Raw genomic sequence first — 24,515 nt, 5'->3', positions numbered from 1 at the left:
AACATTAACGGAAACATGCCAAACATGTGCACAGGCAGCTCAGCACTGCACGGAGCAGACAGCACAAAAACCCTGAGTTTGAATTCTACCTGGGAGACGTCCTGGCTGCATGACCCTGGGTAAGTCATCTTTGACCCGTCTGCCTCAGTTTCCTCATCTATCAAGTGAGAATGTTAATAGCCCATACCTCTAGGGACAGTGTGAAGATAATAAGATGATATACGTAAAGCACTCTGCATACATGTTAAGGTGCTATATAAATGCCAGCTATTATTATATGTGCATGTGTGCATTCCCCTTTCCCTTCCCCACACACATTGCGACTTGATCTTCCTGAATACTGCCCCTAAATCCCTAAATCAAATGTTCAAATGGCTAAGGCATCACTCTAAATGTCAAAAGAAAACAGAGAGGGAGAGACGCTTTGGATCTGTCTGTAACAATTCTTTGGTTCAGGGCTGCTTCTAGTCTTACTTACACACCACACACACACGCGCACACACACACACACAACACACACACACGTGCGCGGGGGCGCGCACACACACAGAGTGTGAAACAATCCCACTGCACGTGGCATTTCCATTCCAATGGTGGAGACTACAAGGACACAGAATGATACCTGCAGCACAAACATAAACCAGCCACTACATACACACACACAAGATGGTCTGGGAGGATTGGGAAAGGAAGGGTCTGAGTTATAGCTTAAGGGAAGAGAGGGCTTCTCTGAGGCAGAGGGGAGGAAGACGCGCACTCCAAGCACAGACGATTTCTGGGGGTGGGGGGGAATCTGCTTCCATTCTCTTCGAAGATAATTCACCCCCGCTGAAGCTGAAAATGAGAAGCCTGGAAGCTGTGGTTGGGATGGCTGTGCACCCCCATTCTGTTCTGTGGCACAAAAGGAGCACTGAGCTGACACAAATTCTTCCCTCTCTGCATCAGCCTACTCACAAAGATGAGGCCGCGAGCAGAGGGCCAGGAGGCAAACGGGTGAGTCATGGCTCCGCAGAACGCACCAACTGCCCCCAGAGAAGGACTTGGTGGGGGGGAGAAGCCCTTCAATATTATACTGGAGAGACAGGTGATTCCAGAGACAACCCAACAAGATGAGGAAGAAGCAGAGATGTTTGAAACCACCGCCTGTCCCTTTGGGTGACTTCCATGATGTTACTGCTGCCCGGGATTCTCCCAGACACAAAGCTGCAGGATGGGTGAGCATCTGCACTGCTCCAGTCATGTCCGCCTACCAGGAGATCTCTCCACCAATGAAATCACAAATCCTAAAAAAAGCCTCCCGCTGCAAAGAACCATATGCCCCAATTTACAACACTCAGAACTTCTTCAATGCAATGCATTTAAAGCTACTATGAGCCCCATTCCAGGTCTCGTGGGGGGCCATCGATGAGAGGTCCTCCTTTTGTACTGTCAAGTTCTCTATGGGGGAGGGGATGGGGAGGAAGCGAAGGGAAGCCCAAGTCTCCTCTCCATGCTTCAGGGCTGTAGCAGGGCAGTCAGGTTCTAATTGGTCCTAATTGGCACTTATGCAACCTTTAACATTCCTCACCTACTGCCAAGTGGCACTTGAAAGGGGGAGAAACTATTTTTCAACTTGGAAGCACTAAAGAATTCATTCAGTTGTGCTCCTGAATATTCAATGACCAGTAATGGCTTTGTCAAAAAATGCTATTATATTATTATTATTATTATTATTATTATTGTTGTTGTTGTTCAAAATGCACAATTTATTTATAAAGGTGGAATGAAGTTCAAATCCATGTTTAGCTCTTCCTTTTTTAAACTGTGGGCTCTTATTTGGGGGTTTCATGCAGATAGGTGGGTTAAGTGGATGGAGTGCTGGGCCTGGAGTCAGGAAGACCTGAATTAAGTCCAGGATCCATTTAATTGTTCCAAACTGTTCAAAGTCAGGCATACAGAATACCTCTTTCGCAGTCCCATCTGCCGAGTCTTTGTATCGACCATGCTATGAACGTGTATCCCAGCTGATTAAGATACACAGGGAATACCGCTGAGAGACAACCAATCCGATGTGATAATGAGTCTCTCTCAGGCCTCGCAGTGAATGGGACGGCAGACCTGCGATCCTCCAAAAGACCACATGTTTTACATAGGCTGACCACCACCTCTGGCTGAAAAGAACAAAATTAACTCCTGGAGCCAAATTTCAAATCACATGAAATGGAGATTTCCACCAGGTGCTGCTCAGAAGCAGCCTTCTTGGGGCTGAAATGGGCTTTTCAAAGATCATCACTAAGCCACTCCCAATTTGGTTCACACCATGAACTACTGACTCCTAAAAACTCTGCATTCCTAACTTACAACCTAAGAGAAGTCTGAGCCCGTGCAGTTCAACTACACAACTGATCTTGGCACAGTAACTATCCCTAACAGCAACAACAACTCTTAAGAAAAATGCTAGAAAAATAATCAAACCTATTTAAAGATTTCAATGCACCAATCACAGTCAAGTCTATTAACGCTTCTATCTTCACTGCCGGTTGCCTAATACCTTTCAGGAGGACTAATTCAACACTCCACCCTTTGAATTTTTTTTTTCAAGTAAATGGCTACAAAAGAAGGTTTATGATGCATGAAAATCTGGCTTCAGATCTTTGTACCAAGCTTCTTCCGTGTTCTGCTGAATTCAGGCATCGTTAGACCCAGCAGATTTACCAGAAAGCATTATCACTGGGCTTTAAGAGCAATAAAGCATGGGGAGAAACAGAGCTAGCACCCAACGTAAACAGCAATAATCCTAAAGCAGGCTGCAAATCATCAGTGCTGGGAGCTTTGGTCTATACTCACCTTTCCAGAAAACATTTTATTTTAATGTCCAGTCTAGATAGTATTAGGGGGAAAAAAATCACACACTATTAGGGACAAAAATCCTGCACTGTTCTATAAAACATAAACCAGTTCATCAGAAAGAAAATGATGTTTCCAGCCATGAATTGCAAATAATAAGGACAGTTAACATCTTTTCTTCACATTTCCATTAAGAAGTAAATTACACAAGGCTTGCTCTTTTCTCCATTAAAGTATTTCAGGTGAGAAGAGAAGAATTGAGACCTACTGTTTATATTCCAGTGTATTTCAAATGATGAAAATTACTGCACAAATCTTTTTTCCCCTCTTTATAAACACCTGAAAAAAGTATGTGATTTGATAACATTTGCCTATATGGTTTCACATTTTTAAGACATTACCTTTACAAACTACAGACATGATCCAGCTTGGACGAAAATGACTGAATTTATTTTTAATAATATTTAAGCCCATCCATAAGCACAGACCTGGACAAAGAGACTAGATATAAACTCCTCTCAACAGTTATCCAACCAAATTGGCAAGTGTCGCTGTGTAAATCAGTACTAAACACTCCCTCTTCTGGTCATAGGCTAGACCACATATTATCAAATTCTAATTATCAGAAGGGGTGTGTGTGTGAGAAATATGAATAACTGAGTCATCCTTGGGAAATAACTATAGGTCAGAAAAACACAACTAAAATATAAGCTCACCTATTTCAACTATTTCAAGTGCGTTCCAAATCTCAAAGCATTATATAAATGACAGTAATTGTCATATGAATTTACATGCCATCCAATGATTTCTTTAAAAGCTGAAGTAAAGCCAACTGATAACATCCAATCATTTTCAAGTACAAGAACATAAGTCCACAAATATTGTCCACTGACGATTATTTAATGTCTACTGATGTGCAGAATACTGTGATAGGCAGTGGGGGCAAAAAGTCCCAAATGAATCACTCCATGCCCTGGAGAAGCTGTATCTATTTAATAGGAGGGAGTGAAGACAGCAGGAGAGATGTCAGATCAAGGTCTCTAGGAAGATGTGAAGGGGGAGGGAGGGAAAAAGTCTAAATCATCAAAGACTTTGGTGGATGTCGCACCTGAAACTTTAAGGGGAAAAAGATTCCAAAGGATAAAAATGTGGAAGGCAGCACCTTTCCGGCACGAGAAATGACTCATGAGACCTGCAAGGGGGGTGAAAGGTCAGAGAGTTCTTTTCACATTAACACAACACAGTGGTCAGAACGCTTGGAATTACAAAGACCTCGGCTGAATCCTGCCCTCAGACCCTGGGCAAGGTTCATGTCACTTCTCAGCCTGTCTCCTCAGCTGTAAAATGGGAACAGCAGCATCTAATACCCAGGTTGTCATAAGGATCAAAGGGCAGGTTTGTAAAGCGCTTCGCAAACCTCAGAGTGCCACTAATGTAACACCACCTTGGTAGAATGTGAAAATTTTCCTTGCCTTAAGCGGGGGATATCATCCTATCATATGGGAGGCTATTTACTGCCTGTTCCATGTTGTGACTGACCAGGGGAGGGACTCTATCAATGTTCATTTCCCCCTTTGCAGGCCAGAGTGGGAAAAGTCCTGGGCTCTGGATTCCAAAATCGCTGTTCACTTACTAACTGTGGAAGTAAGTGACTTCATCTTCCTATGCCTCATTCAGCTTCTTCAGCTGTAAAATGAAGGTGAGGGGGGAGATTAAGATGATGCCAAGATCCTTTCTGGTTCTAACGCTTAAATTTGATTGGATTAGTCTAAATGAAATTTTAATTTTGAAACAAAGGCAGAAGAAGCTGGCATTACCAGGTTGGCTCCTTACATTATTATGGTATCAGCCTGGTCTGATTCCTTCACATTCATAACTTCCTTAAAAGTGCCAAGTGCCCCCACAATACTGAGGCCATGATTCCACCTCTTTAATGTCATTAATATCTTAATAAGAAAAGCAAACATACAAATCAGCATAACAGTGGCTTGAATGCTTAATCAGAGCTTTTGTAGCTTGGAATTAAAAGCGTGTACCCAAAAAATGGCATTGCATAATAGGCTGGGGATCAATGAGAAAAAAAATACTTTAATATCTATACATTACATGAGGGGGAGGGGAGAAAATATAAGTTTATATAAGCTGAGGCATGCATAAATCACTATCTGATGCTATTGAGATCTGCAGAAAATTTAATTAGTATGAATCAGTTTGTGGTGAAAGTAAAATTAATTCAGGGGATTCACTTTGCATTTTGGTACCCAGCATGATGCAAATTAATGATCAAATGGTCAACTTCATATTTCCTTTGGGGCTAAATTAATGTCACTTCTGCCACTTTTCATTTTGCATGTTAACACTTTCATGCATGTGACAACTGTCTTACAGCTCTGGGTTATTTGCATTCAATAGTGACTGGAATATTATTAATAATAATTGGGTGGTAAGCATATAGACAGAAGCTAGTTAACCTCCTCCCTGAAGTAAAGATCATCTTTTTATGGCTCTAAAATAGCTCCATGAATTTCGGTGGTCATGCCAACTAAATCTTGAAAGGAGCTAGGCAGTTTTACGTGGTTAAATCGTTTCTACGAATGCCTCACCAGGGGAAATGAAGGCTAAATGAACTCTGAGCCTGGATAAAGGAGAGAAATCTGCAGTGAAATGTCTAGCCTTGATGCTGCCTACGCAAACACTCCTGCCTCTCCCCAAAGGGAGGAACAGCTGGCCTCCCAGGAGCTCCACGACAACAGGCAGTGCCGTACCACGAGGATCCGCTGGTGACTGGGGACATCTGCACGTGCTCACGGCTTGTGCATCTCTGTAAAGTGAAACAAGATGACGAGGATCCTACAATCAGCCGATGGACTGCTCAGTGAGCGGGAAGGAAAACCAGAGGGTCTTCAAGACCAGCATCCACTGGGTGTGTCAAGGAAGGAAAAGAACCTCAACTGATCACAGAGCTTTCAGCCGAAATTTATGACACTGTGAAAGAAAAATACCTCATTTTCTATTTAGTATTCAAACCAAACTGAGAAATCACTTTTAAAAGTGCTTGAAACAACCATTTCCTAATAAACTAAAGGGAAGCCCTGTACTTGCATTCCCCCAAAGGCTTTTACAAACAGGAGACAGACAAAAACAGCAACCTGTTGCTGAATATTTCAAAGTACATTAAACTTAATTATCTGATGGCAATTTTCAGCTCATAAATAATGCGATTTCTTGTTTCAAGTGTTGTCCAGGATGGAAACTAGCATATGAACGAAAATAGTTAAGAGTACTACACACTTTACTCTGAAATGACTTCATTTTGCTCACAAGATATAATGAGTAATTTCTATTTATTCATCCTCTGACAAAAATGGCATTTTAAGAGAACATATTCTGTGCTAGCACCTTTAAAACAACCACCACCACAAAAACCCTTGACAATTTCTAAGGAGCATCAAAGCACCAGAGATTGTGGAGGAGAGTTCCAAGTTATGTAAGCGACAAAATGGACTACACATTTTCTCTGAACTTCATGACCTCTCCTACCTCTTCAAAACAGAAATTATATGCCAAGGTTAAAACAACTTCAGCTGTCTCCACAAACCCAGAATCCAAAGGAAGGTTAAAAAAAAACAAACAGAAAACCACACACACACACGGATATACATAAAACCAGAAACCCATGAACTGATGCTCGCTGAAGCTAGGCGCACTCAGCACCCCTCTCCCACTAGCAGACCCAAGGACCGGACACAGGGTTGCCACAAAACCCACCCCACAGCTTAGCTCCCCCTCTCCCACTTTCCAGTGCTGTGGAGAACTCCAGCTATAGACTGCACAAGTCGGCCTGGACCACAACAGACAGGCAGGGCTGCCGCAGCCCTTCCAAAACAAAAGCCTGCCAGGACAGCAACCTCACGGCCCCAGTGCTGCAAAGCTCTGAATGGCCAGTGCCAGGCCAGAAAAGTAAGGAATAGAGGGAACGGGACAGGACGCTAGAACAGAATACCATGTAGGGGAGACCCTATGCAGTACTCCACTAAGCTTGAAAGAAAGCACACAGCATCCAGGTGGGGCCGGTTCTGACCACCCAAAAATCCCCTGGGGCAGACACCTAGGCTGGTGAACTAGGAATTGCCCAGTGTGGGAGGAGGCCGAGATGCTTTGAGATCTAGCCTCCAAGGAAACCACCATCAGAAGGGATAAGATCAGAAAGGGAATAGGAGAAAATCAGAAGAAAAAAACCAAACAAACCTGAAATTAGTAAAGATCTCAGGAAGAAGAAAATTCAAAGACTGAACATAAGCAGATAAATCAAAAAGAAATATAATATCAAAAGGAAATGTGGCCTCCAGATCTTGCAAATGAGTTTCAGGCAGCTAAGAACAGATACTGCAAAACAAAGATAAATGATACATTTGATAGGACAGAGAGACCTACAGAATATGAGGAGAGCATGGAACCATAAGATGCTGTTCCTGAGTGGTTTAAAAGAGAAATGACAATGAGAACAGAACTTATGTCCTGCACAGCAAAAACAACAGGCAGAATGAAAAACTGGAATCTTCGATGGCAAACCTCAAAGAACAGGTAGAACATAAGTACACAGAAGAGGAAGATGACCAAGAAGAAGAGAAGCAAAAAACAAGAACTTTAAAAGAAAACCTGCCCCTCTGCAAGCAGAACATAGTGATTTTGAAAGCAGGATATGTAGACACAACCTCAGCATAACAGGTCTCCCAGAAGAACACGACAGGCCAAAAACCCAAACACCACAATGAAGAAGATATAAAAGAGACCTGCCCAGAACTTCTGAACACAGAAAACGATATTCTAATTGAAAGACTTCACAGATCGCTTCCAGAAAAAAAAAAATCCTAAGGCTGCAAACTCCCAGACACATGGTGGTCAAATTTAGCAATTTAATTCAGAAACAAATTCTGCAGGCCATCAGAAAAAAGTCCTTCAAATAGAAATCTAAGCAAATTCAAAAAACGCAAGGCTATTCCATATCCACTAGAAAAGGAAGCAGGAACGGAATAAACAATGTTCTGCAAAGCAGTGGAGCTCAGGATGCAGCCCAAGGTGACCTAAGCTGCAAATCTGAGCTTAACCCTCAGGACAAGAGATGCACCTCCATTAAATAATAAAGAGAGAGAAAACCAGAAGCGAAGAATGTATTTGCTTCTTGAACACCTCAAACAACAGAAATGCGGGAGGAGCCAGAGACAACAACAACCCAGAGTTACAACAGAGAGAGACCAGTAAGAGACTTCTAAGTGTCCACAAGGAGATAGGGATGAAGGTAGGAATCTGGGAGAGGCATCAATGAAAAAGTCGACAGGGGGCATTACAGACAGAACATAGGGATATCCTGCCTACGAGCGAATGCTTCTTTTGTGGGACTACATTATAATGTGGAAGCGTACATAAAGGGCAGAGAAGAAGGGGACAGAGAGGAGACATGGGCTATCGATGAGTAGTGGGCTGCAAAGTCAGGGATGTGCTGGGGGAGGGGCCCTACCACAGGGCAGTGTCCCTTCTGACTTCCGCAGTGATTGGCACAGTGCTGGGAGTTAGGCACAATAGGAAAGGGGAATCCAAGGAGCAAGCACTGGCAAAAAGCACCTTAATGGAGAGCCTAGCATGGACACCTTGGAAGCTTGACGGCAAGAAGAATACAGAGAAAAGGGAGAGATCAGATGAGCACAGGGGTCATGAATCAGAGAGCAAGGATCTTAAGAAGACAGAGAAGGAGGGTAGGCAATGAAGACAGAAATGTTTTTTGGAAAGGGAGGCGAAAAATGAAATTTTAAATACTAATGAAAAAGCAGTTGAAGAGGAAAAACGGAAGAGGGAACCTACTTGGCAGAGGAAAAAAGGCAGGGGGAGGAAGGGAGAATTATATAACTAAAGAAAAGCAGGAGAGGGAAAAAAGGAACTAATAAGCAAAACCCCAAAGAGAAAAGGGGTAACAAATGAGAAGGGAGGATCAGAGGTGAGGGGAAAAGAGCCAGTGGGTATAGGACCTCCTTAAAAATGATGAAGATAAAATAAATGAAGGAAAATAGTACTATGCTTGTATCAGAAGAGGGGGGAAAACTTAACTATTAGAGACAGATAGAGGAAAACATATATACCTGACTTTAAACATGAATGGATTAAACAAACCAATAAAGACAAAAAGAGTAACAGACTGGATAAGAAAACAAAATCCTACCATCTGTGGCTTATAAGAAACACATTTAACAACAAAGACATACACAAAATGAAACTGAGGGGATGGAAAAGAATTTACTACGTGTTAAGTGAATCCAAAAAGCACAAGTTACAATCGTGCTATCTGACAAAGCAAAAAGAAACATTCAAAAAGTACAGAAGGAATAATCACTGTATTATGCTGAAAGGAACCATAGACAATAAATCAGTGTCAGTAATAAAGTCACGTGTTACAAATACCTTAGCATCCAAATTCATAAAGGAAACATCTGAGCTACAAGAAAACATAAAGAGTAACAACACAGTGACAGAAAGCGATATCCCTCTTTCAGTTTTGGATAAGTCTGACAGAAAGAAAAAACAATAGGGAAAACATGAAGCTGAACAAAATGCTGGAGAAACTAGAGCTAAGAAATGTAAGGCATCATCTAAATGGAACAGCAAAAGAATATACATATTTCTCAGCACCACACGGAGCTTTTACATGTACTAGGGCACAAAGATATTGCAAAGAAATATAAAAATGAAAAAACAGTTAACATCCTTTACATATCACAATGCAATGAAAATAGTAATTGGTTCAGGGATCACAAACAAGAAATGGACCCAAATGGAGACTTAGAAATGACATCCCAAAGAATAACTGGGTCAAAGAACAAATCAGAGAAACAGTAACTATGTAAAGTAAAATTATAATGATGAGACAATATACCAAAAATGTTTTGATGCAACTAAAGTGGTTCTCAGTAGAAAATTGTACCCTTACAAATATACATTAACACAATAGAAAAAAAGATTAATGAACTGAATATACATAAAAAAACTGAAACATACCAAAAATTTTTTGACATAGCTAAAGCAGTCTAAAAACTGGTTCTTTAGCAAGACCAATAAAATTGATAAACTCAGATAATCTGACTAAAAAGAGAACAGAAATCAAAATTTAAAAAACAGCAAATGAGAAAGGTGAAATCATGGCAAAACCAGAAGAAATAAAAAGAACAATTAAAAAATATTATGCTAAGAAAGCTGAGAACACAAAAGAAATAGACTACCTTCAAAAATATAAAGTACCCAGCTCTCAGGAGACCAGAGAGAGGTCTTACATAACTCAGTAACAGAAAAGGAAGTAGATCTAACCGTAAAGGAACTACCAAAGGAAAAAAACCAAAACTTTTCATTCTGATGCATTCACAGAAGAATTCTATCAAACTTTTAAAGAATAGTTAGTCCACACACTTACATTATTAAAATTGACTCAAACATTTAAAATCATGTAAAAAACGACACCAATTTATCCAAGAAACAATTATGACCAAGTGTTATTTATATTAGGGATGAAAGTATGGTTCAACATTAGAAAAATTATCAACTTAATCCTATTAAAAATCAGAACATCTAAAATCACGTGATCATCTCAACAGATGCACAAAAAGCCTTTGACAAAGCACAAAACTTTTAAGCTAAAAAGCCTACAAAATATAGCCAAGCATCATATACAATGGGAATACAAGAGAACTTTTTCCAATAAAAATGAGAATGAAGCAAAGAGGCCCACTCTCTCCACTACTGTTTGATATAGTTCTAGAAATGCTAGCAACTCCGATGAGACAAGATAAAGAAATCAAAGGCATAAAGAAAGGTGAAAAGGGGATAAAACTATCTGTTTGCTCATGACATGATGGTTTACTTAGAAAATCCTGGAGAATCAGCAAAGATACCAACTGAGAAAATTAATAGCTTCAGCAAAGACGCAGGCCACAAAATAAATCCTCAAAAATCAACAGCATTTCTACATGCAAGAAGCAATAACAGAAAGGAAAATCTCATTCCAAATAACTACAAAACACATAAAATATCTGGACACATGCCAATAAAGCACACAAAAGACTTGTACAGATCTAATTACACAGTGCTTCTTAAAGAAATAAAGAACAACTAAAATAGCTGGAGGAATTTTCTGCGCTCACAGTTGAACATAATAAAAATGCCAACACTACCCAAAGTTAATGTGCACTTTTAATGTTATATCAATCAAATTATCAAGGGGTTACTTTACAGAACTTGATAAAATAACAAGATTCATTTGGAAAAAACAAAAGATCCAGAATATCAAAGGAAATAATGAAAAGAAATAAGGACAGAGGAAGAATAACACTTCCAGACCTTAAACTCTAATATAAAACAGTCATCACCAAAATCATCTGGTATTGATTAAAAAAAAAACAGAGGATTGATCAATAAAACAGACTAGACAAGGGAGAATCAGAAACAAAAGAACTCAATAACCCAGTGTTTGATAAAGTAGAAAACAAATTACCTAGAAAAAACCTTATTTAATAAAAACTGTTGGAAAGCAGTCTGGCAGGAATCAGTCTTAGACCAACATTTTACATTATATTCCATGATACATTCTAAATAGACTTAATATTAAAGATCATACTATAAAAGGAATTAAGAGAGACCATACTATAAATTTAAAAATCATACTATACAAAATTACAAGAAATTATCCTATAAAAAATTCAAAAGTGAAACAGATTACCTCTCATAGGTGTTGGGTAGGTAATATATTTTAAAACCAAATAATAGATAGAGGCAATTACCAAAGATAAAATATATTATTGATTACTTGAAGCTGAAAAGCTTCTGCAGAGACAAAAATAATGTACCTAGAATAAGAAGGGAAGTGTTTAAATGAGAAAAAAAAATCTTTGTATCACTTTTCTCTAATAAGAGTTTGGTATCCAAAACATATACTTAATAAACATACGTAAGACTAGCCATGCCCCCACAGATAAATAAAAGGTCAAATGATATGAACAAACAGTTCTTAAAAGAGGAAACGCAAAGTATTCACAACCACACGGAATGCTTCAAATCACTAATAACAAGAGAAATACAAATCAAACAACCAACTTGCAAACTGGCAAAAATGACTAAAAATAGCACCACCTTTCTGGAAAACAATCTGTAATTATGCAAGTAAAATGACTAAAATGCCCACATCCTTTGAACTAGGGACTCTATTTATGTGCTTGTTCCCTAAGGCACATAAATAAAAGAAGGCACCAAGGTAGTCCAAAGTGTTTAGAGCAACACTTCTTGTGGTAGCTAAGAATTGGAAACAAAGTAGACGTCCATGGATTGGGGAACGGCCAAACCAATGGCACGTGAATGTAATGGAACGTGACTGTGCTGTAAGAATGAATACGAAGAAGCCTAGAAAGATTCCTGTGAACTGATGCAGAGGGAAGTCAGCAGAGCCAAGACAACAACAGACCCAGCAATTACAATATAAATGGAAAGAACAATCACACACCAAAAAATTAAAAGTAAATGTTAACAAAATTACACGATCAAGCGGGACTCAGATGAACAGATGTGAGAAGACACCCCCAACCTACTCCTTTGTGGAAGGAGGAGAACCACAAGTGCTACACAACGCACACGTTTGGACTTTTTCTATTTATTAATCGTTTGTGCTGATTTTTTTTCCTCTCTAAAGATACTGTTTGTAAGATGGGAGGGCTTTCTGGGAGGGAGGAAAAGGAAGGATGCTTGGGTTAATTATACTAATGTAAGAAACAGAAACATCAATTAAAACTTAATTTAAAATAAAAAAAATACATTAATAACAATAACAAAAGAATGGAGTGGCACCCAAATGCTCTTCGTTTTGTGAGGGTTAGAAGATCTGGGAGTATGGAAAGCTCTAAATTCCAGCCAGTATTTTTGTTAAAGACATGACTACTGTCACAAAAAGAAGCATCACAGGTCAATGGCATCTGGATCTGCAGGTAAGATAGCTGTCAGATTCACAAGAGCCTCTGTGCCAGCCTGACGCCAAAATGCCACTGGCCGTGGGGCAGTCGTGGATGCACTAGGGCTACCTAGGCACTTGCTGAATGATGAGCCGAGGTGGAGGTACAAAGGGCCTGTAAGCCTTCTCAAGGCAAGCCTCACATTTCAACGTTTTGTTGCTGTGATAACGATATTTCCCAGGGAGTTCTGCTTCCCTGGGCTACTCCAACGGATGACAGTGGCCGTACCAGGGCCAAGAATGTCAAGGAGTCAAAATAACAACTCTCAGTCCTCCAGTGGAAGTTGGGGACAGACTCAAGAGCCCTAGACTTAAGAGCTGGAGATGTGGGTTTGAATCCTCTCTCTCTCCTCTCTGCCACTGCCTCCTTAGGTGTAGGAGAAATCCCTATGCTTTAGGAGGGCTGCTAGCTCAGCCCCACCTGCTCCCTATGAAGCTGTCCCCCTGACTGCCATCTCTGAATCATGTGCTGGCTCCTCCAGCTCAGCCCCTAAGGATGGACATTCAGAATCTCAGAGTCAGAAGGGACCTCAATGGCCACTGGATTTAGCCCCAGTAGAGAAAATTTCAATGACTGACCCCATTCAAGGGGTCATCCAGTCACTGCATAACAGGAAACCCACTCTCCATCCCAAAGAAGCCCGCAGTCACTCTGGGGCTAACAAAAGCATCCTGCATTGTTGACTAGAGGGGAGCTTCCAGGTGCGGAGACCGTGGCCCATGTTTCTTCTTCATCCCCTGCAAACGCTGGGGCCCAGCGCTAAGTACACAGAGAGAGCTCAAGAGAGACTTCATCGATTGACATGCTTCTGCCAGAAAAAATGATGTTGCTAAGGAAAAATAACATATGAGGGAGGAATTAAAATTATGGCACAACAGCACCAGAACAATGCATCCCACAGACTCAGGTCTACCCCTTGGTCCCTAAATTTCCAATGATAATTCATCAACCTTCTTTTTCCTCATAGAACACTCCCATGCCTTGAAAGCAGAAATCTGTGGGAAAACAGGAGTCTGTGGATCAAATTCGAGTTTCTACTCCGTTTGGGTATCTGCATCCTCCATTAGAAATTAGCGAGAACACCTACTTCTCCCTCCCGATTTTCTTTGTATACACTCAAGATCTACATGGATGTTTTGCTCCCCAAAGAACGCAAGCTCCTTGAGGCCACTGACCTCCATTTTTCTCTGTCTCCCTGTGGCCTAGCACAGAAGCTGCCACACAGTAGGCTCTTCATAAATGGCTGATGACCAATCTCTTTTCATGCTGTCTCTTAAAAATCTAACAGAATTTGGCCAGAGAAAACTGAGGAAAGACAGGCAAATTTCAAAGCTTACAAAGGCCTACTGGATGACTGATTATATGGGCGAACCATAAACTGCCCAAAGCCTGAAAAGACAGTACAGTAAGGATATGACCTACCACTACTGTGGGTTAGAAACTGGGAAATGTTTCAAAACAATCATTACTCTTGACTTTTGAGGTATCATTCTCTTCTTCAATAGACAATTATTTTGGAAGGAATTGCATGTTGGATATTACAACAATTTTTCATTCATACAGCTGAAAGGGACCTCCCTTGTCCACATTAACAAGAAAATAAACATTAACAGGTCCTGACATAACATTTTTAAAAAAGAACAAATTTTCACTAAAATGCAAGAAAACACAACTTCCCTCTAAGCAGCATGAATACTTCTCAAGAACAAGTAGTAAAACTGCCTTACAGTGACAACAATTTCAAAAGTTCTGTGCTTTGTTTTTGCAAGCAAATAAAACCCTTGGTAAGAACCAGTGTCCCGGGCATGAAATACATTGAGAAGTGCCTCACCCCCTCCTCAGTGCAGGGTAAGCCCCAACAAATATGAAGTCACTGACTCACCCAACCATTTCAACCCCTCCCAAAGCACTTGAGATGCAAAGATGAAATCTCCCACCCTGTGCCTTCTAACATGCTCAAGACCAAGGGGTGAGGAGTACCAGAGTGCATCCGAGGCACACTGAGATGACATTCAGCTGGGGCCAGTGGAGTTCCAGGAAATATTCCTTGGAGATGGCGTCAGCTCCTGAGTTGGTCTCTGAAGGGGCATTTAAAAGGGGATGGAGGGAGTCCATAGCAGGCATTAGGGACAGTGACCAAAGGCATGAAAACAGGAAGGCAGCGGGATGAAAAGGGGATGCTGGGGATGGAAGCTGGAGGGAGGGTCTCCTGCAATAAGATAAGGAGTCTATGCTTTGGTGCAAAGGCTGCTGGGAGGAGGAGTGACCTGATCAGAGTGGTGTGTGACAAAGTGGACAAAGCACAGTGAGGTGAAAGGATGGGTCAGGGGAGGAGAACACCAAAGGGGTGTCCCTGAGGTCCAGGCAGAGGTGAGGGCAGCAGGCGCCAGCTCTAAAGCTCAGTGAAAGGCCGGGGCAAGGGGCACTGGGGCCCGACAGAGTAAGAACACAGGAAGCCAAGAGCCAAATCTGATTCTGAGGGGCCTGGACCACTGGCAAGGCGGTAGCACCTCAATAAGCAGAGAAGATGGGGGAAAAACAGGCTGGGACAGGGGACGTAGTGAACTTCCAGACACACGTCAGCAGGGAGCCAAAGGCCGCGGAGAGGAGCGAGATATGGACAGAGAGGCTGGGAAACCATTGAGGCCATGCGGGTAGGTTAGACCGTCCAGCAGGAGGTCTTCATCTGGGGCCTAGAGAGAACTCCAGAAGTGCATGAACTTGCATGGGGGAAAAAAAAGTACATCTTGATTTTCATTAAGCTCTCTCTGACATTTAGTGTCTCCTTCAATTATGAATGTATGCCACAAAAATTCTGAGAAGGAGATCATGGGCTTCATCAGACTGCCCAAAAGGTCCAAGACACTAAAAAGGTTAAGCACCCCTGGTCTAGGGAAAGGAGAGAGAGACAGAAAGAGGGAGAGAGAAAGTGAGGAGACGGGGGGGGTGAAGGGAGAGAGGGAGTGAGGAGGGAGAAGAGCGAGGGAGAGAGGGAGGGAAAAGGGGGGAGGTTGGGGCACGGGGAAGAAGGGGGAATCCCTAGGATGGCGTCTTGAGGACACCTGCTCTTAAGGGACAAGAGTACAGCCTGGAACTGGAATTTCATGGGCATGGGGAATTTCCCCAGTGAGGAAGCCACCTCTCAAGGCAGATCAGCACCTTCTTTGGAATCTAGTCATAGAACTGCCTGGAACACAAAGGAGTTAAGTGACTTGTCCAGGGTCACATAGCCAGTTTATGTCAGAGACAGACCCAGAGACTAGGCTTGAGCCCAAGTTCCCTGATGCTGAGGCCAGCTCTCAATCAAAATGCTTTTCAGGTGTTGGAGGCAAATGAAATATTTATGGGGGTTGGCAGGGAAGGAACCATGGAAGGTCAAAGGACGAGGGGGTTGGCTGGGAAGGAAGACCACATTGAGACTGACTTGAGTCAATACTGAGAAGGTGGGGAAGGGACAGAAGAAGGTCTGGAGGAGGGTGAAGAGCTGGTGTCAGGGAAAGGCAGCTTTGAGAGCATATGTGATCGGAGGGTGTTGCGGTCCAAGATGGGAGAGGGTCAGCAGCTACTGGTGATGCAGCCAGCCTGAGGCACGAGGGGCTGAGCCCACGGGGATGTGGATCACAAAAGGGAGAAGGTCCAAGAACTATGAGGACAGAAAGTAACAGAAAGTGAACCAAGACGGTGAGTGCTGGCAGAACAAGGGTCTGGATGTGGCACAGACAGGAAGACATATGCCAACTCCTGCACTCTGTTCTCTTGTCTACGGAGGCCTAGGAAAAAGCACTGTGTGCCCACCGTGTGCCAGGCCCTGCACTAATGAAGGACGAGGATGAAGGTGGTTTGGTCTGGAAAGGAGTGGAGGAGTTCCAAGGGCCCAAAGGAAGGGGTCAGCACAAAGACAAGCCTAGGACGAAGGAAGAGATCGTATCACTGCACTCAGACCACATCCAGAAGTTTGTCAGTACCCTGCATTCACACGGACGTGCTCGCGAGCATCCAGAATGGTGAATAGGGCCGTGGTTCAAGCCACGTGTGGGTGAGAGGAAGGAAATGGGCCTGGAGAAAAGAATGGGGGGGGAGCGGGGTGAGAGGGGGAGACAAGAACACACGGGAGAGCAATCAGGTATCGATGCGACGAGGCTGAGGGATTTGGTGCCATGGCACTAAAGCAGGAAAGATGAGCAAAAGGTGCACGGAGGCTTCACACAGAAAACCCTTCCCAACAACGAGAGCCACCAAAGGTAGAAGAGGAAGAGCGAGCGCACCTTCACTGGAGGTCTTTAAGCCAAGTCTGGAGGACCACAGAACAGCCAGGTCGCAGAGGACTTTTGTTCAAGCGCGGACAGGAAGAAGCAGCCTCTGGCTGAACGAGGATGGGGGGGTGGCAGCGGGGAATGGCAGGAAGAAATGGGCTTAGGGTCCCAGATAGGAACAGCAGATGCAGGGGAGCAGAGGACAAGGAAGCACAAGGGCATGCCAGCCCCTGGAGAAGGCAGTTAGGTTAAGGAAGAGGGCTGCGGGCTCCAGCAACCCCGAGATCTCATACAGGACGTTGGCACATGCCTTCACCAGGGCTTAGGGTCCCAGATAGGAACAGCAGATGCAGGGGAGCAGAGGACAAGGAAGCACAAGGGCATGCCAGCCCCTGGAGAAGGCAGTTAGGTTAAGGAAGAGGGCTGCGGGCTCCAGCAACCCCGAGATCTCATACAGGACGTTGGCACATGCTTTCACAATCTAGGTGACCATCTAGCGTGGTTTCCCGGGGGTCTGTCTGCAGCTTTACAATGATTACACACTTTATTATCACCATTTGTTACCCAACGTGCAAAGATCCAGGAAATGATTTACTGTCTCATCCCGCTCTGGAGGAATGCTTCCTCCGCTCTGGGGCAGCCTTCCTGACTGGCAACACCACAGCCCAGACAGCCATCTCTTTGGCCCACGTGGGTAGTGTCAAACTCATAAAGGAATGGATCCCCGTGGTCTGCACAACGACTTACAAAACCACACATGAACATTATCTGTGAAGTACCGTCCTGGCATTTATTTTGTTGAAGACTTCCCAATTCTATTTTAATCTAGCCTGGGCTGCACCCCGTTGCCAGCAGGCACCACCACTGTGACTCCTCTGGTCTGCACTCACTGTTCCCTATTGCTTACGTCTTAGCTACCCACAAGCAACTCTAACCTTCTCTGTCTCCTCGACAGGCTCCCGTTCCTCCTCCAGCCACCTACCTCTGGGGGTGTGCTCCCCAGGGCTCTGGCCTCAGCTTCCTTTGCTTTCTCTGCATGCTCTCTTTCTCCACGGATCCAGTCCACCACCACTGGGAAGCCGTCCCTGGAGAAATGTCTGCAGCCTTGGAAACGCCCACACTGGCTCTCATTTGGCCATCCACCCCACACGATACGTTCAACAGATCAAAAACCAGATTCGTCTACCCCACAACTAGATCCCACCGGTCTTTACTATTCTGAACTATGAAACCTGCACCCCTGTCAGAGTAAACTTCCTTTGCCATTCCTTGGATCAGAAAAATAATTCACATGCAGCATTTTAGAATTTACAAAAAGACTTTCCGGGGGTACCTAGATGGCACAGTGGATAAAGTACCGGCCCTGAAGTCAGGAGGACCTGAGTTCAAAGCTTCAAGTTCAGATGAAACACTTGACGCTTACTAGCTGTGTGACCCTGGGCAAGTCACTTAACCCCAATTGCCTAAAAACAAAAACATAAACAAAAAAAAAAACAACAAAAAGACTTCCCTCCTAATACTCCAGTGAGACAGCCAATAAGAGCACAACTGTCTCCATTTTATAGGTCAGCAAACTAAGGCCCAGAATAATTCAAAATGATGTGGCCACGTCCATATGAAGAGCTTGGGTCAGAGGCAAAGTTCTGGACTCCGAATCGGGAACTCTTTTCACCATCAAGTTCAGTTAGTACAGTTAGTACTTAGAACTGCAAATTATAAACTGCCACATGAAAGACTCCCAGGTTGTGAGGGCAGCTAGGTGGCACCATAGAGCCCAGAGCGCCAGGCCTGGAGACCACAAGACTCCTCTCCCTGAGTTCAAATCTGGCCTTAGACACTTAACTAGCTGTGTGACCCCCAACAAGTCACTTTATCCCATTTGCCTCAGTTTCCTCAACTGTAAAATGAACTAGAGAAAGAAGTGACAGACCACTCCAGGATCTTTGCCAAGAAAACCCCAAAGGGGGTCATGAAGAGTTGGACACAACTGAGCAACAACCAGGCTGGGAGCCTGGCAGACAGGAAAAGGGGCGGCTTTGGAAGAAAGGCGACAAGCTTTGCTTTGGACACGGTGAGCCTCTCCTGGCTTCCCTCATCAGCAGGGATCAATCACTCTCCGTTTTGAATCCTCAAGTTCTGGGTCTGCATCCCTTTTAGGACACTTATCGAGGACGTTCTAGATTATACCATTCTGCATACATCTTCTCTCCTTACTTGACCTTCCAATAACGTGGAGATCAAGGAATTTGCTGGGTGAGCATCAGATGGGTTTCCCAAAGCAAGTGTTCAGTAGGGACTATTATACAAGTATAATTCATCTTTTTTTTTTTTTGGCTAGGCAATGGAGTTAAGTGACTTGCCCAGGGTCCTACAGCTAGTAAGTATTATGTGTCTGAGGCCGGATTTGAACTCAGGTCCTCCTGAATCCAAGGCCAGTGCTCTATCCACTGCACCACCTAGCTGCCCCAATTGTAATTCATCTTAAAGAACAGAAATACATTCCTAAAAAAAAAAAATCTAAAAATCTATAAATAGTTTTTAAAATAAACTAAATCCTATGTAGAAAAATTATGTATCTCCACATAAAATGATCCAAAATATGAATTTTTTTTGAACAATAAAAACAACTAGATTCTGACCATCAGGGTTCCCACAATTTTTAAATATATTTTGCACAATTTGGTAAGCAGAAGGAAATTTTCCTTCTTGAATTGGCTGTCCTGACTATCCAACGAACCTGTAATTGCATCAACATTGGAATCCTCTCCCACAATAGGGATCCCAACCTGGCCATACTTGCTTATCTTGTGTTACTGACCATGTCCTTCCATAAGGAAGACATTGGGTGCATATTCAATGTACTGGGGCCCTTTCTTGAAAAACATTTGGAGAGTATTAACGGAATGAGTGGAAGCGCACCACCTGTGTGCCTAGGGCCACAGGAACAGCAAATGAATCAGGACATAAGCCACAGGAGCACAGGCTCAAGCAACTTCTAGATTTCACTTAGGATATTGGAATGTGCTTTTACAGTCGAGGCCTTTCAAGCAAATGACTAGTTTGATTTCCCGGGTGGTCTACCTGCAATTTTATATCTGTTACTCAGTGTGCAAAAAGGCTACACTTCCAGAAACGGATCTCATCATGCCCTGGAGGAATGCTTCCTCTGTTCTGGGACAGTCTCTTGACCAAGGCCTGAATAGTAGTCTCTCTGCTCTATATCAGCGATGGTAAGTTCAAATAGAAATGGATCCCTGCAGGCTACAATCCATTAGCCTTCGTAATAGTCCCAAGGGGAGAAAAACCAAAAACACTTCTTTTTGTCTCTAGTGAGCCTCACAAATGGAACAAGACAAACTGTTTTTCTTGGGTGTGGGGAAGGGATCAACCCAAATTCTGAGAAGTGGATGTGACATTTTGTATGCAATTGGAAGCCGATTCTAAGATGGAGTCACTCACATCAAGAAAGGGTGATCTCCTCAATGGGCTTCTCTAGTTTGTGATATATTGCAGCCTGCTCGCTCATGCCACCACCTCCAACCTCTCTACTGCCCTGATCATCCACTCCAGTTCTTTGTGGGCTAGGACTCGTGACTCACTGCCATGCATCATCACCCAAAGAACAGAGGTATTAAAATAAGTCCTGGGCTTCTGAATCACGGTGAAACTCATGGGTCATTCGAAGGTGAGCCGACCTGCTTGTCTGCCTCTGAATCTTTCTCATGACTTTACAGTCTTCCCCTGAGTCAGGTATCTTGAGAGTTGATCCCTTAAAGCCCTCACAACTGGGCTGCCTCCAACACAGGATGGCCCCCACCGGCTGTTTTGCTTTTCCCACCTTTCTTTTCTTCAGTGCAATTTCCATTTCTTTTCTAAGCACATCTGGGTCTGTGAAGTTCAGCTTCCAACACGGTGATGTCACCCTCCTTCGCAGAACAATGGGCTTGCTGACTGAAACCCTTACAGATCCTTCTTCCCACCTTTGCTGGCTCTTGTTCACCTTCCAGCTTCAACCTTAAGGCCCCTCAGGATGACTGTGTTTGGTGGTGACACTCACGGAGTTTTCTTTGGTTCTTCCCTTCTTGTCATTTTATAAGGCAATGCTGTTCTCTCTTAGCCACGAGAGTTACAGCCGAGTTTACATTCTGAACTGGCACTGCTGTTGGCCGCCATCTTTCTCCACATGGCAAGTCAGTCAAGCATCTCCTGAGGCACTTTTTAGGTTATTTTAGTCTCCTCAATATAGAATTTACCCGTATCGTTTAAGCTTCCATGTAAAAGTGATACAATCTGTGTCAGTATCCTATCCTTCATCAGTTTCTCTGTTTGGGCACCAACACCTCTTCAGGATGGAACTGTTTTGATGTATAGGTAAGCACCATAGTTTCATTTTACTATTCTGCCAACTTTGATCTTTGTTCTAATGCATCGGAGGACTGACCAGAGGCAGGCAGCTGGCTGAGGGACAGCTGACTCTGCAGTTGGTGAGGAGTCCTCTCCTTTCCTTTAAAATAGAACCAGCTTCACTTTTTGTGATGTTAAGGTCATAGGATCACAGATCTCAAGATGAAAGGGCCCTCAGAGGCCATCCATCCAATCCCTTCTCTGTTATAGCTAGGGAAACTGAGGCCCAGGGAGGTGAGCAGACGTATTCGAATTCATACAGGCAGTGAACACCAAAGGAAGGATATGAATTGGGGCCTTCTGACATTGTGCCAGCAGACACAGGACCACAATGAACTCCATGTCAAGAACCTTCTGATTCTTTTCTCGGAGAAATTATTTATAGTGAATAGATTTGTAGAAGACATAGCAGGCTCACATCTTCGGCCTTTCTCATTCATGCCTCCTGGAACCGTGTTTTCCAGTAAGCATGTATGTGTGTATGTACGTGTGTATGCATGTGCAAGCCTTTCCTGGGCCCTTTGATACATCATCACATATTGAAGCATGGGCTGATTTCACATGGAGGGTCTTACTAATTTTTTCAGTAGAATTTCTCTACCTCTTCACACTTTACAACAGACCTAGGTGCAAAGCTATATTTATGATTTTTTTCAGTGGCCTTTTTGCAAATATTCACTAGAAGCACTGCAATCCAAGGTGGTTAAAGGTCCCAGGCAAGGGCATCCCCTTTTGCTTTCGGATGCACATGAAAACAACTCTGCCGGTTCATTTATTCGCCTTGCCTGTAAACCATCGTTCAATGTATCAACAACGTTCTTTTGTCTTCTGGTTTCAATCATAATGAGTGTCAAGACTGATAGGATCCACTCCCCCAGGCAACATGTCCACTTGTGGGTCACCAAATGAATGAGCCCCCATTTAGAGCGCGTAAAGGTAGGCACAGGACTACATATAGACAGTCTAGAAACAGTAATTCTCAGTCCCCTCCAACTCCCTTTCTACCACTCAAGACCCTGTCCCCACAGAAATGAAAAGGGGACATGCAGGGCTGAAGGCCATTCTGTACTTTGCTTTGTTTCATGGGTTGCCACGGCCAAAGAATTCATCACCACGTGGACGGTATGCTGGGGATGAGCCACTCTGGACTCAGCCAGACCGGTCATCAAAAAGCAGTCACAGTCTGGCCTAGGACTGGCCCTGAAGCCTTTGCAGCAGGGCGATGCTGGGCCTCCACCGGCCTGGTCTTCAAGAACCCAGGCATCCCTCCACTCCACGAGGTACAACAGCAAGACTGTGCAGAAGAAATCTCCAATTAACCAAAATCCAAACCTCATCAAATAACTGTTTGGCTGTGTCTATCAAAGCGCCTACAGCACAATAGGCACTGACCGATACTTGTGAATCACAAACATAACCTACTTTGTGAAAATGAAACGCATTATGACGCGCCATGTTGCTGTCATCTTTAGGCTTAATCCTGCTTTACCTTCCCCCTTTAATGATGATTTCAAATAGTTGAGCACTTACCATAATGTGATTGAAATGCCTGTGGTTTAACGACCTGATTACAGTGGTTACATATCACCAAATAGAAATCATCGTGGGCTGGACAGAGACCAAATATTGGCATATCTGCAACAAAGAAACAAAGCTCATTTATTCCTGGAGGGCAGGATTTGTGATGGGGTTACCTCATTACTAGGTAGGACAGAATAAAGGTTATTTCCCAGTTTAAAAGCTGATTCTGTGGAAAAGCACAAGGATGAATAAAACAAAACACCCCAACAGCCAGTCTTATATCCATGTATCTGTAAATTAAAATGAATTAAAAGGTAACAAAAATCACTAACATCTAGTAATGCAAATGATGCCCAGTACCAAGGAAGTCTTTGTAGCTCCTGAGATTCTCAGAGTCTTCAAGAACTGTTTTAGTTTAAAATCGTGTGACCACATTAAATGCATCGTAACTTAGAGAGACGCCATCATGGAATGGTTTTATTTGTTTAACTGAGCATTATACGCCTGCCATCTGCTACCTGAGCTCTTCCTAAAGGAATCCTCAGGAAAGAGTCAGAGCTCATGCAAATTTTATGAATAAATCTGCAGGCTTTCCTGAAGTGTTTACATATACAATTGTCTCTGATACACTTTTTGGGGGAAATTTTAGTCCTGTAATTGAAAAAAACAAAACCAAAAACTGTATTAAGTCATTAGCGAATAGACTCCTGCATTAAAAAACAAGTATTATTATGTATGTAAAATATATCACATATATCACAGATTATTCAACAAAATAAAGCCTTACAATTTGTTTTTATTAATAGTAACTGAAGTTATTTAAATATAACCCTAAACTACAAGAATATACTTGTAAGTAAAATTAACATCACACTTGGTTTAAATGTCTAATATTATTAACCACAACAGAAGAATCCTCAAACTCTCCAAATTAACATTTCCACAAATTTTTAGTATTTTATGAGGCAATTTTAGTATTTTAAAACTACGACACTGTATAAGTTCTCTAATCACAACAACTGAATATTCAACATGCTTTGATGATATAAACATGTCAGAAAACTAAAATTACAAATAAAAGGAAAAATGGCAAGCTGTGAAATTTCACTTGCAACTTTCCCTTAATCCAGGATGCAGACAAACAGGTTTTATTCTGAGGTCCAAAGGAGTAATCATTCTCCATACTGGAGTTTTCTTAAGACTAAGTTCAAACATTATCATTTAAATAGTCTTCAAACCCCGATATGCAGATAAATCAAAGCAAGATCAACGAAATCTCATGTGCCATCAGAAAATTGTCCAGTCAAACTCTTTATAACTGGAACAACACCTGAATTTAGCTTTCATCCATACAAATAAGGCTATGCAATGATTTTATGCTAATTAGGGGACTATGAAACATGCAAGGTTCTTTCTGGGGGGAAGAGGAGGGAGGAGGAGGAGGGCCCTAGATCGCTCTTTGCGATCCTGATCC

At 42.8% G+C, this 24,515-nt stretch overlaps 1 protein-coding gene across 4 annotated transcripts in view; it reads right to left on the bottom strand.

The window, feature by feature from the left end:
- The window catches only part of ATXN7 (ataxin 7), a 106,513-nt gene that overhangs the window by 45,152 nt on the left and 36,846 nt on the right, over positions 1-24,515 (bottom strand). For 3 of the 4 annotated variants that reach the window (XM_020978314.2, XM_020978312.2, XM_020978315.2), the window contains exon 4: positions 23,051-23,155. The exons of the other annotated variant lie outside the window; for it this stretch is intronic. In XM_020978314.2, the coding sequence (XP_020833973.1) occupies positions 23,051-23,155 (105 nt within the window). The remainder of the gene's footprint in view (positions 1-23,050; positions 23,156-24,515) is intronic. 4 annotated transcript variants of the gene reach the window in all.

The sequence above is a fragment of the Phascolarctos cinereus genome, unplaced genomic scaffold, assembly GCF_003287225.1.
Source record: "Phascolarctos cinereus isolate Bilbo 61053 unplaced genomic scaffold, phaCin_HiC Scaffold_4;HRSCAF=312, whole genome shotgun sequence".
Lineage (NCBI taxonomy): Eukaryota > Metazoa > Chordata > Mammalia > Diprotodontia > Phascolarctidae > Phascolarctos > Phascolarctos cinereus.
Note: the sequence above shows the minus strand (reverse complement) of the source record. Positions and strands in the feature narration are given on the sequence as shown.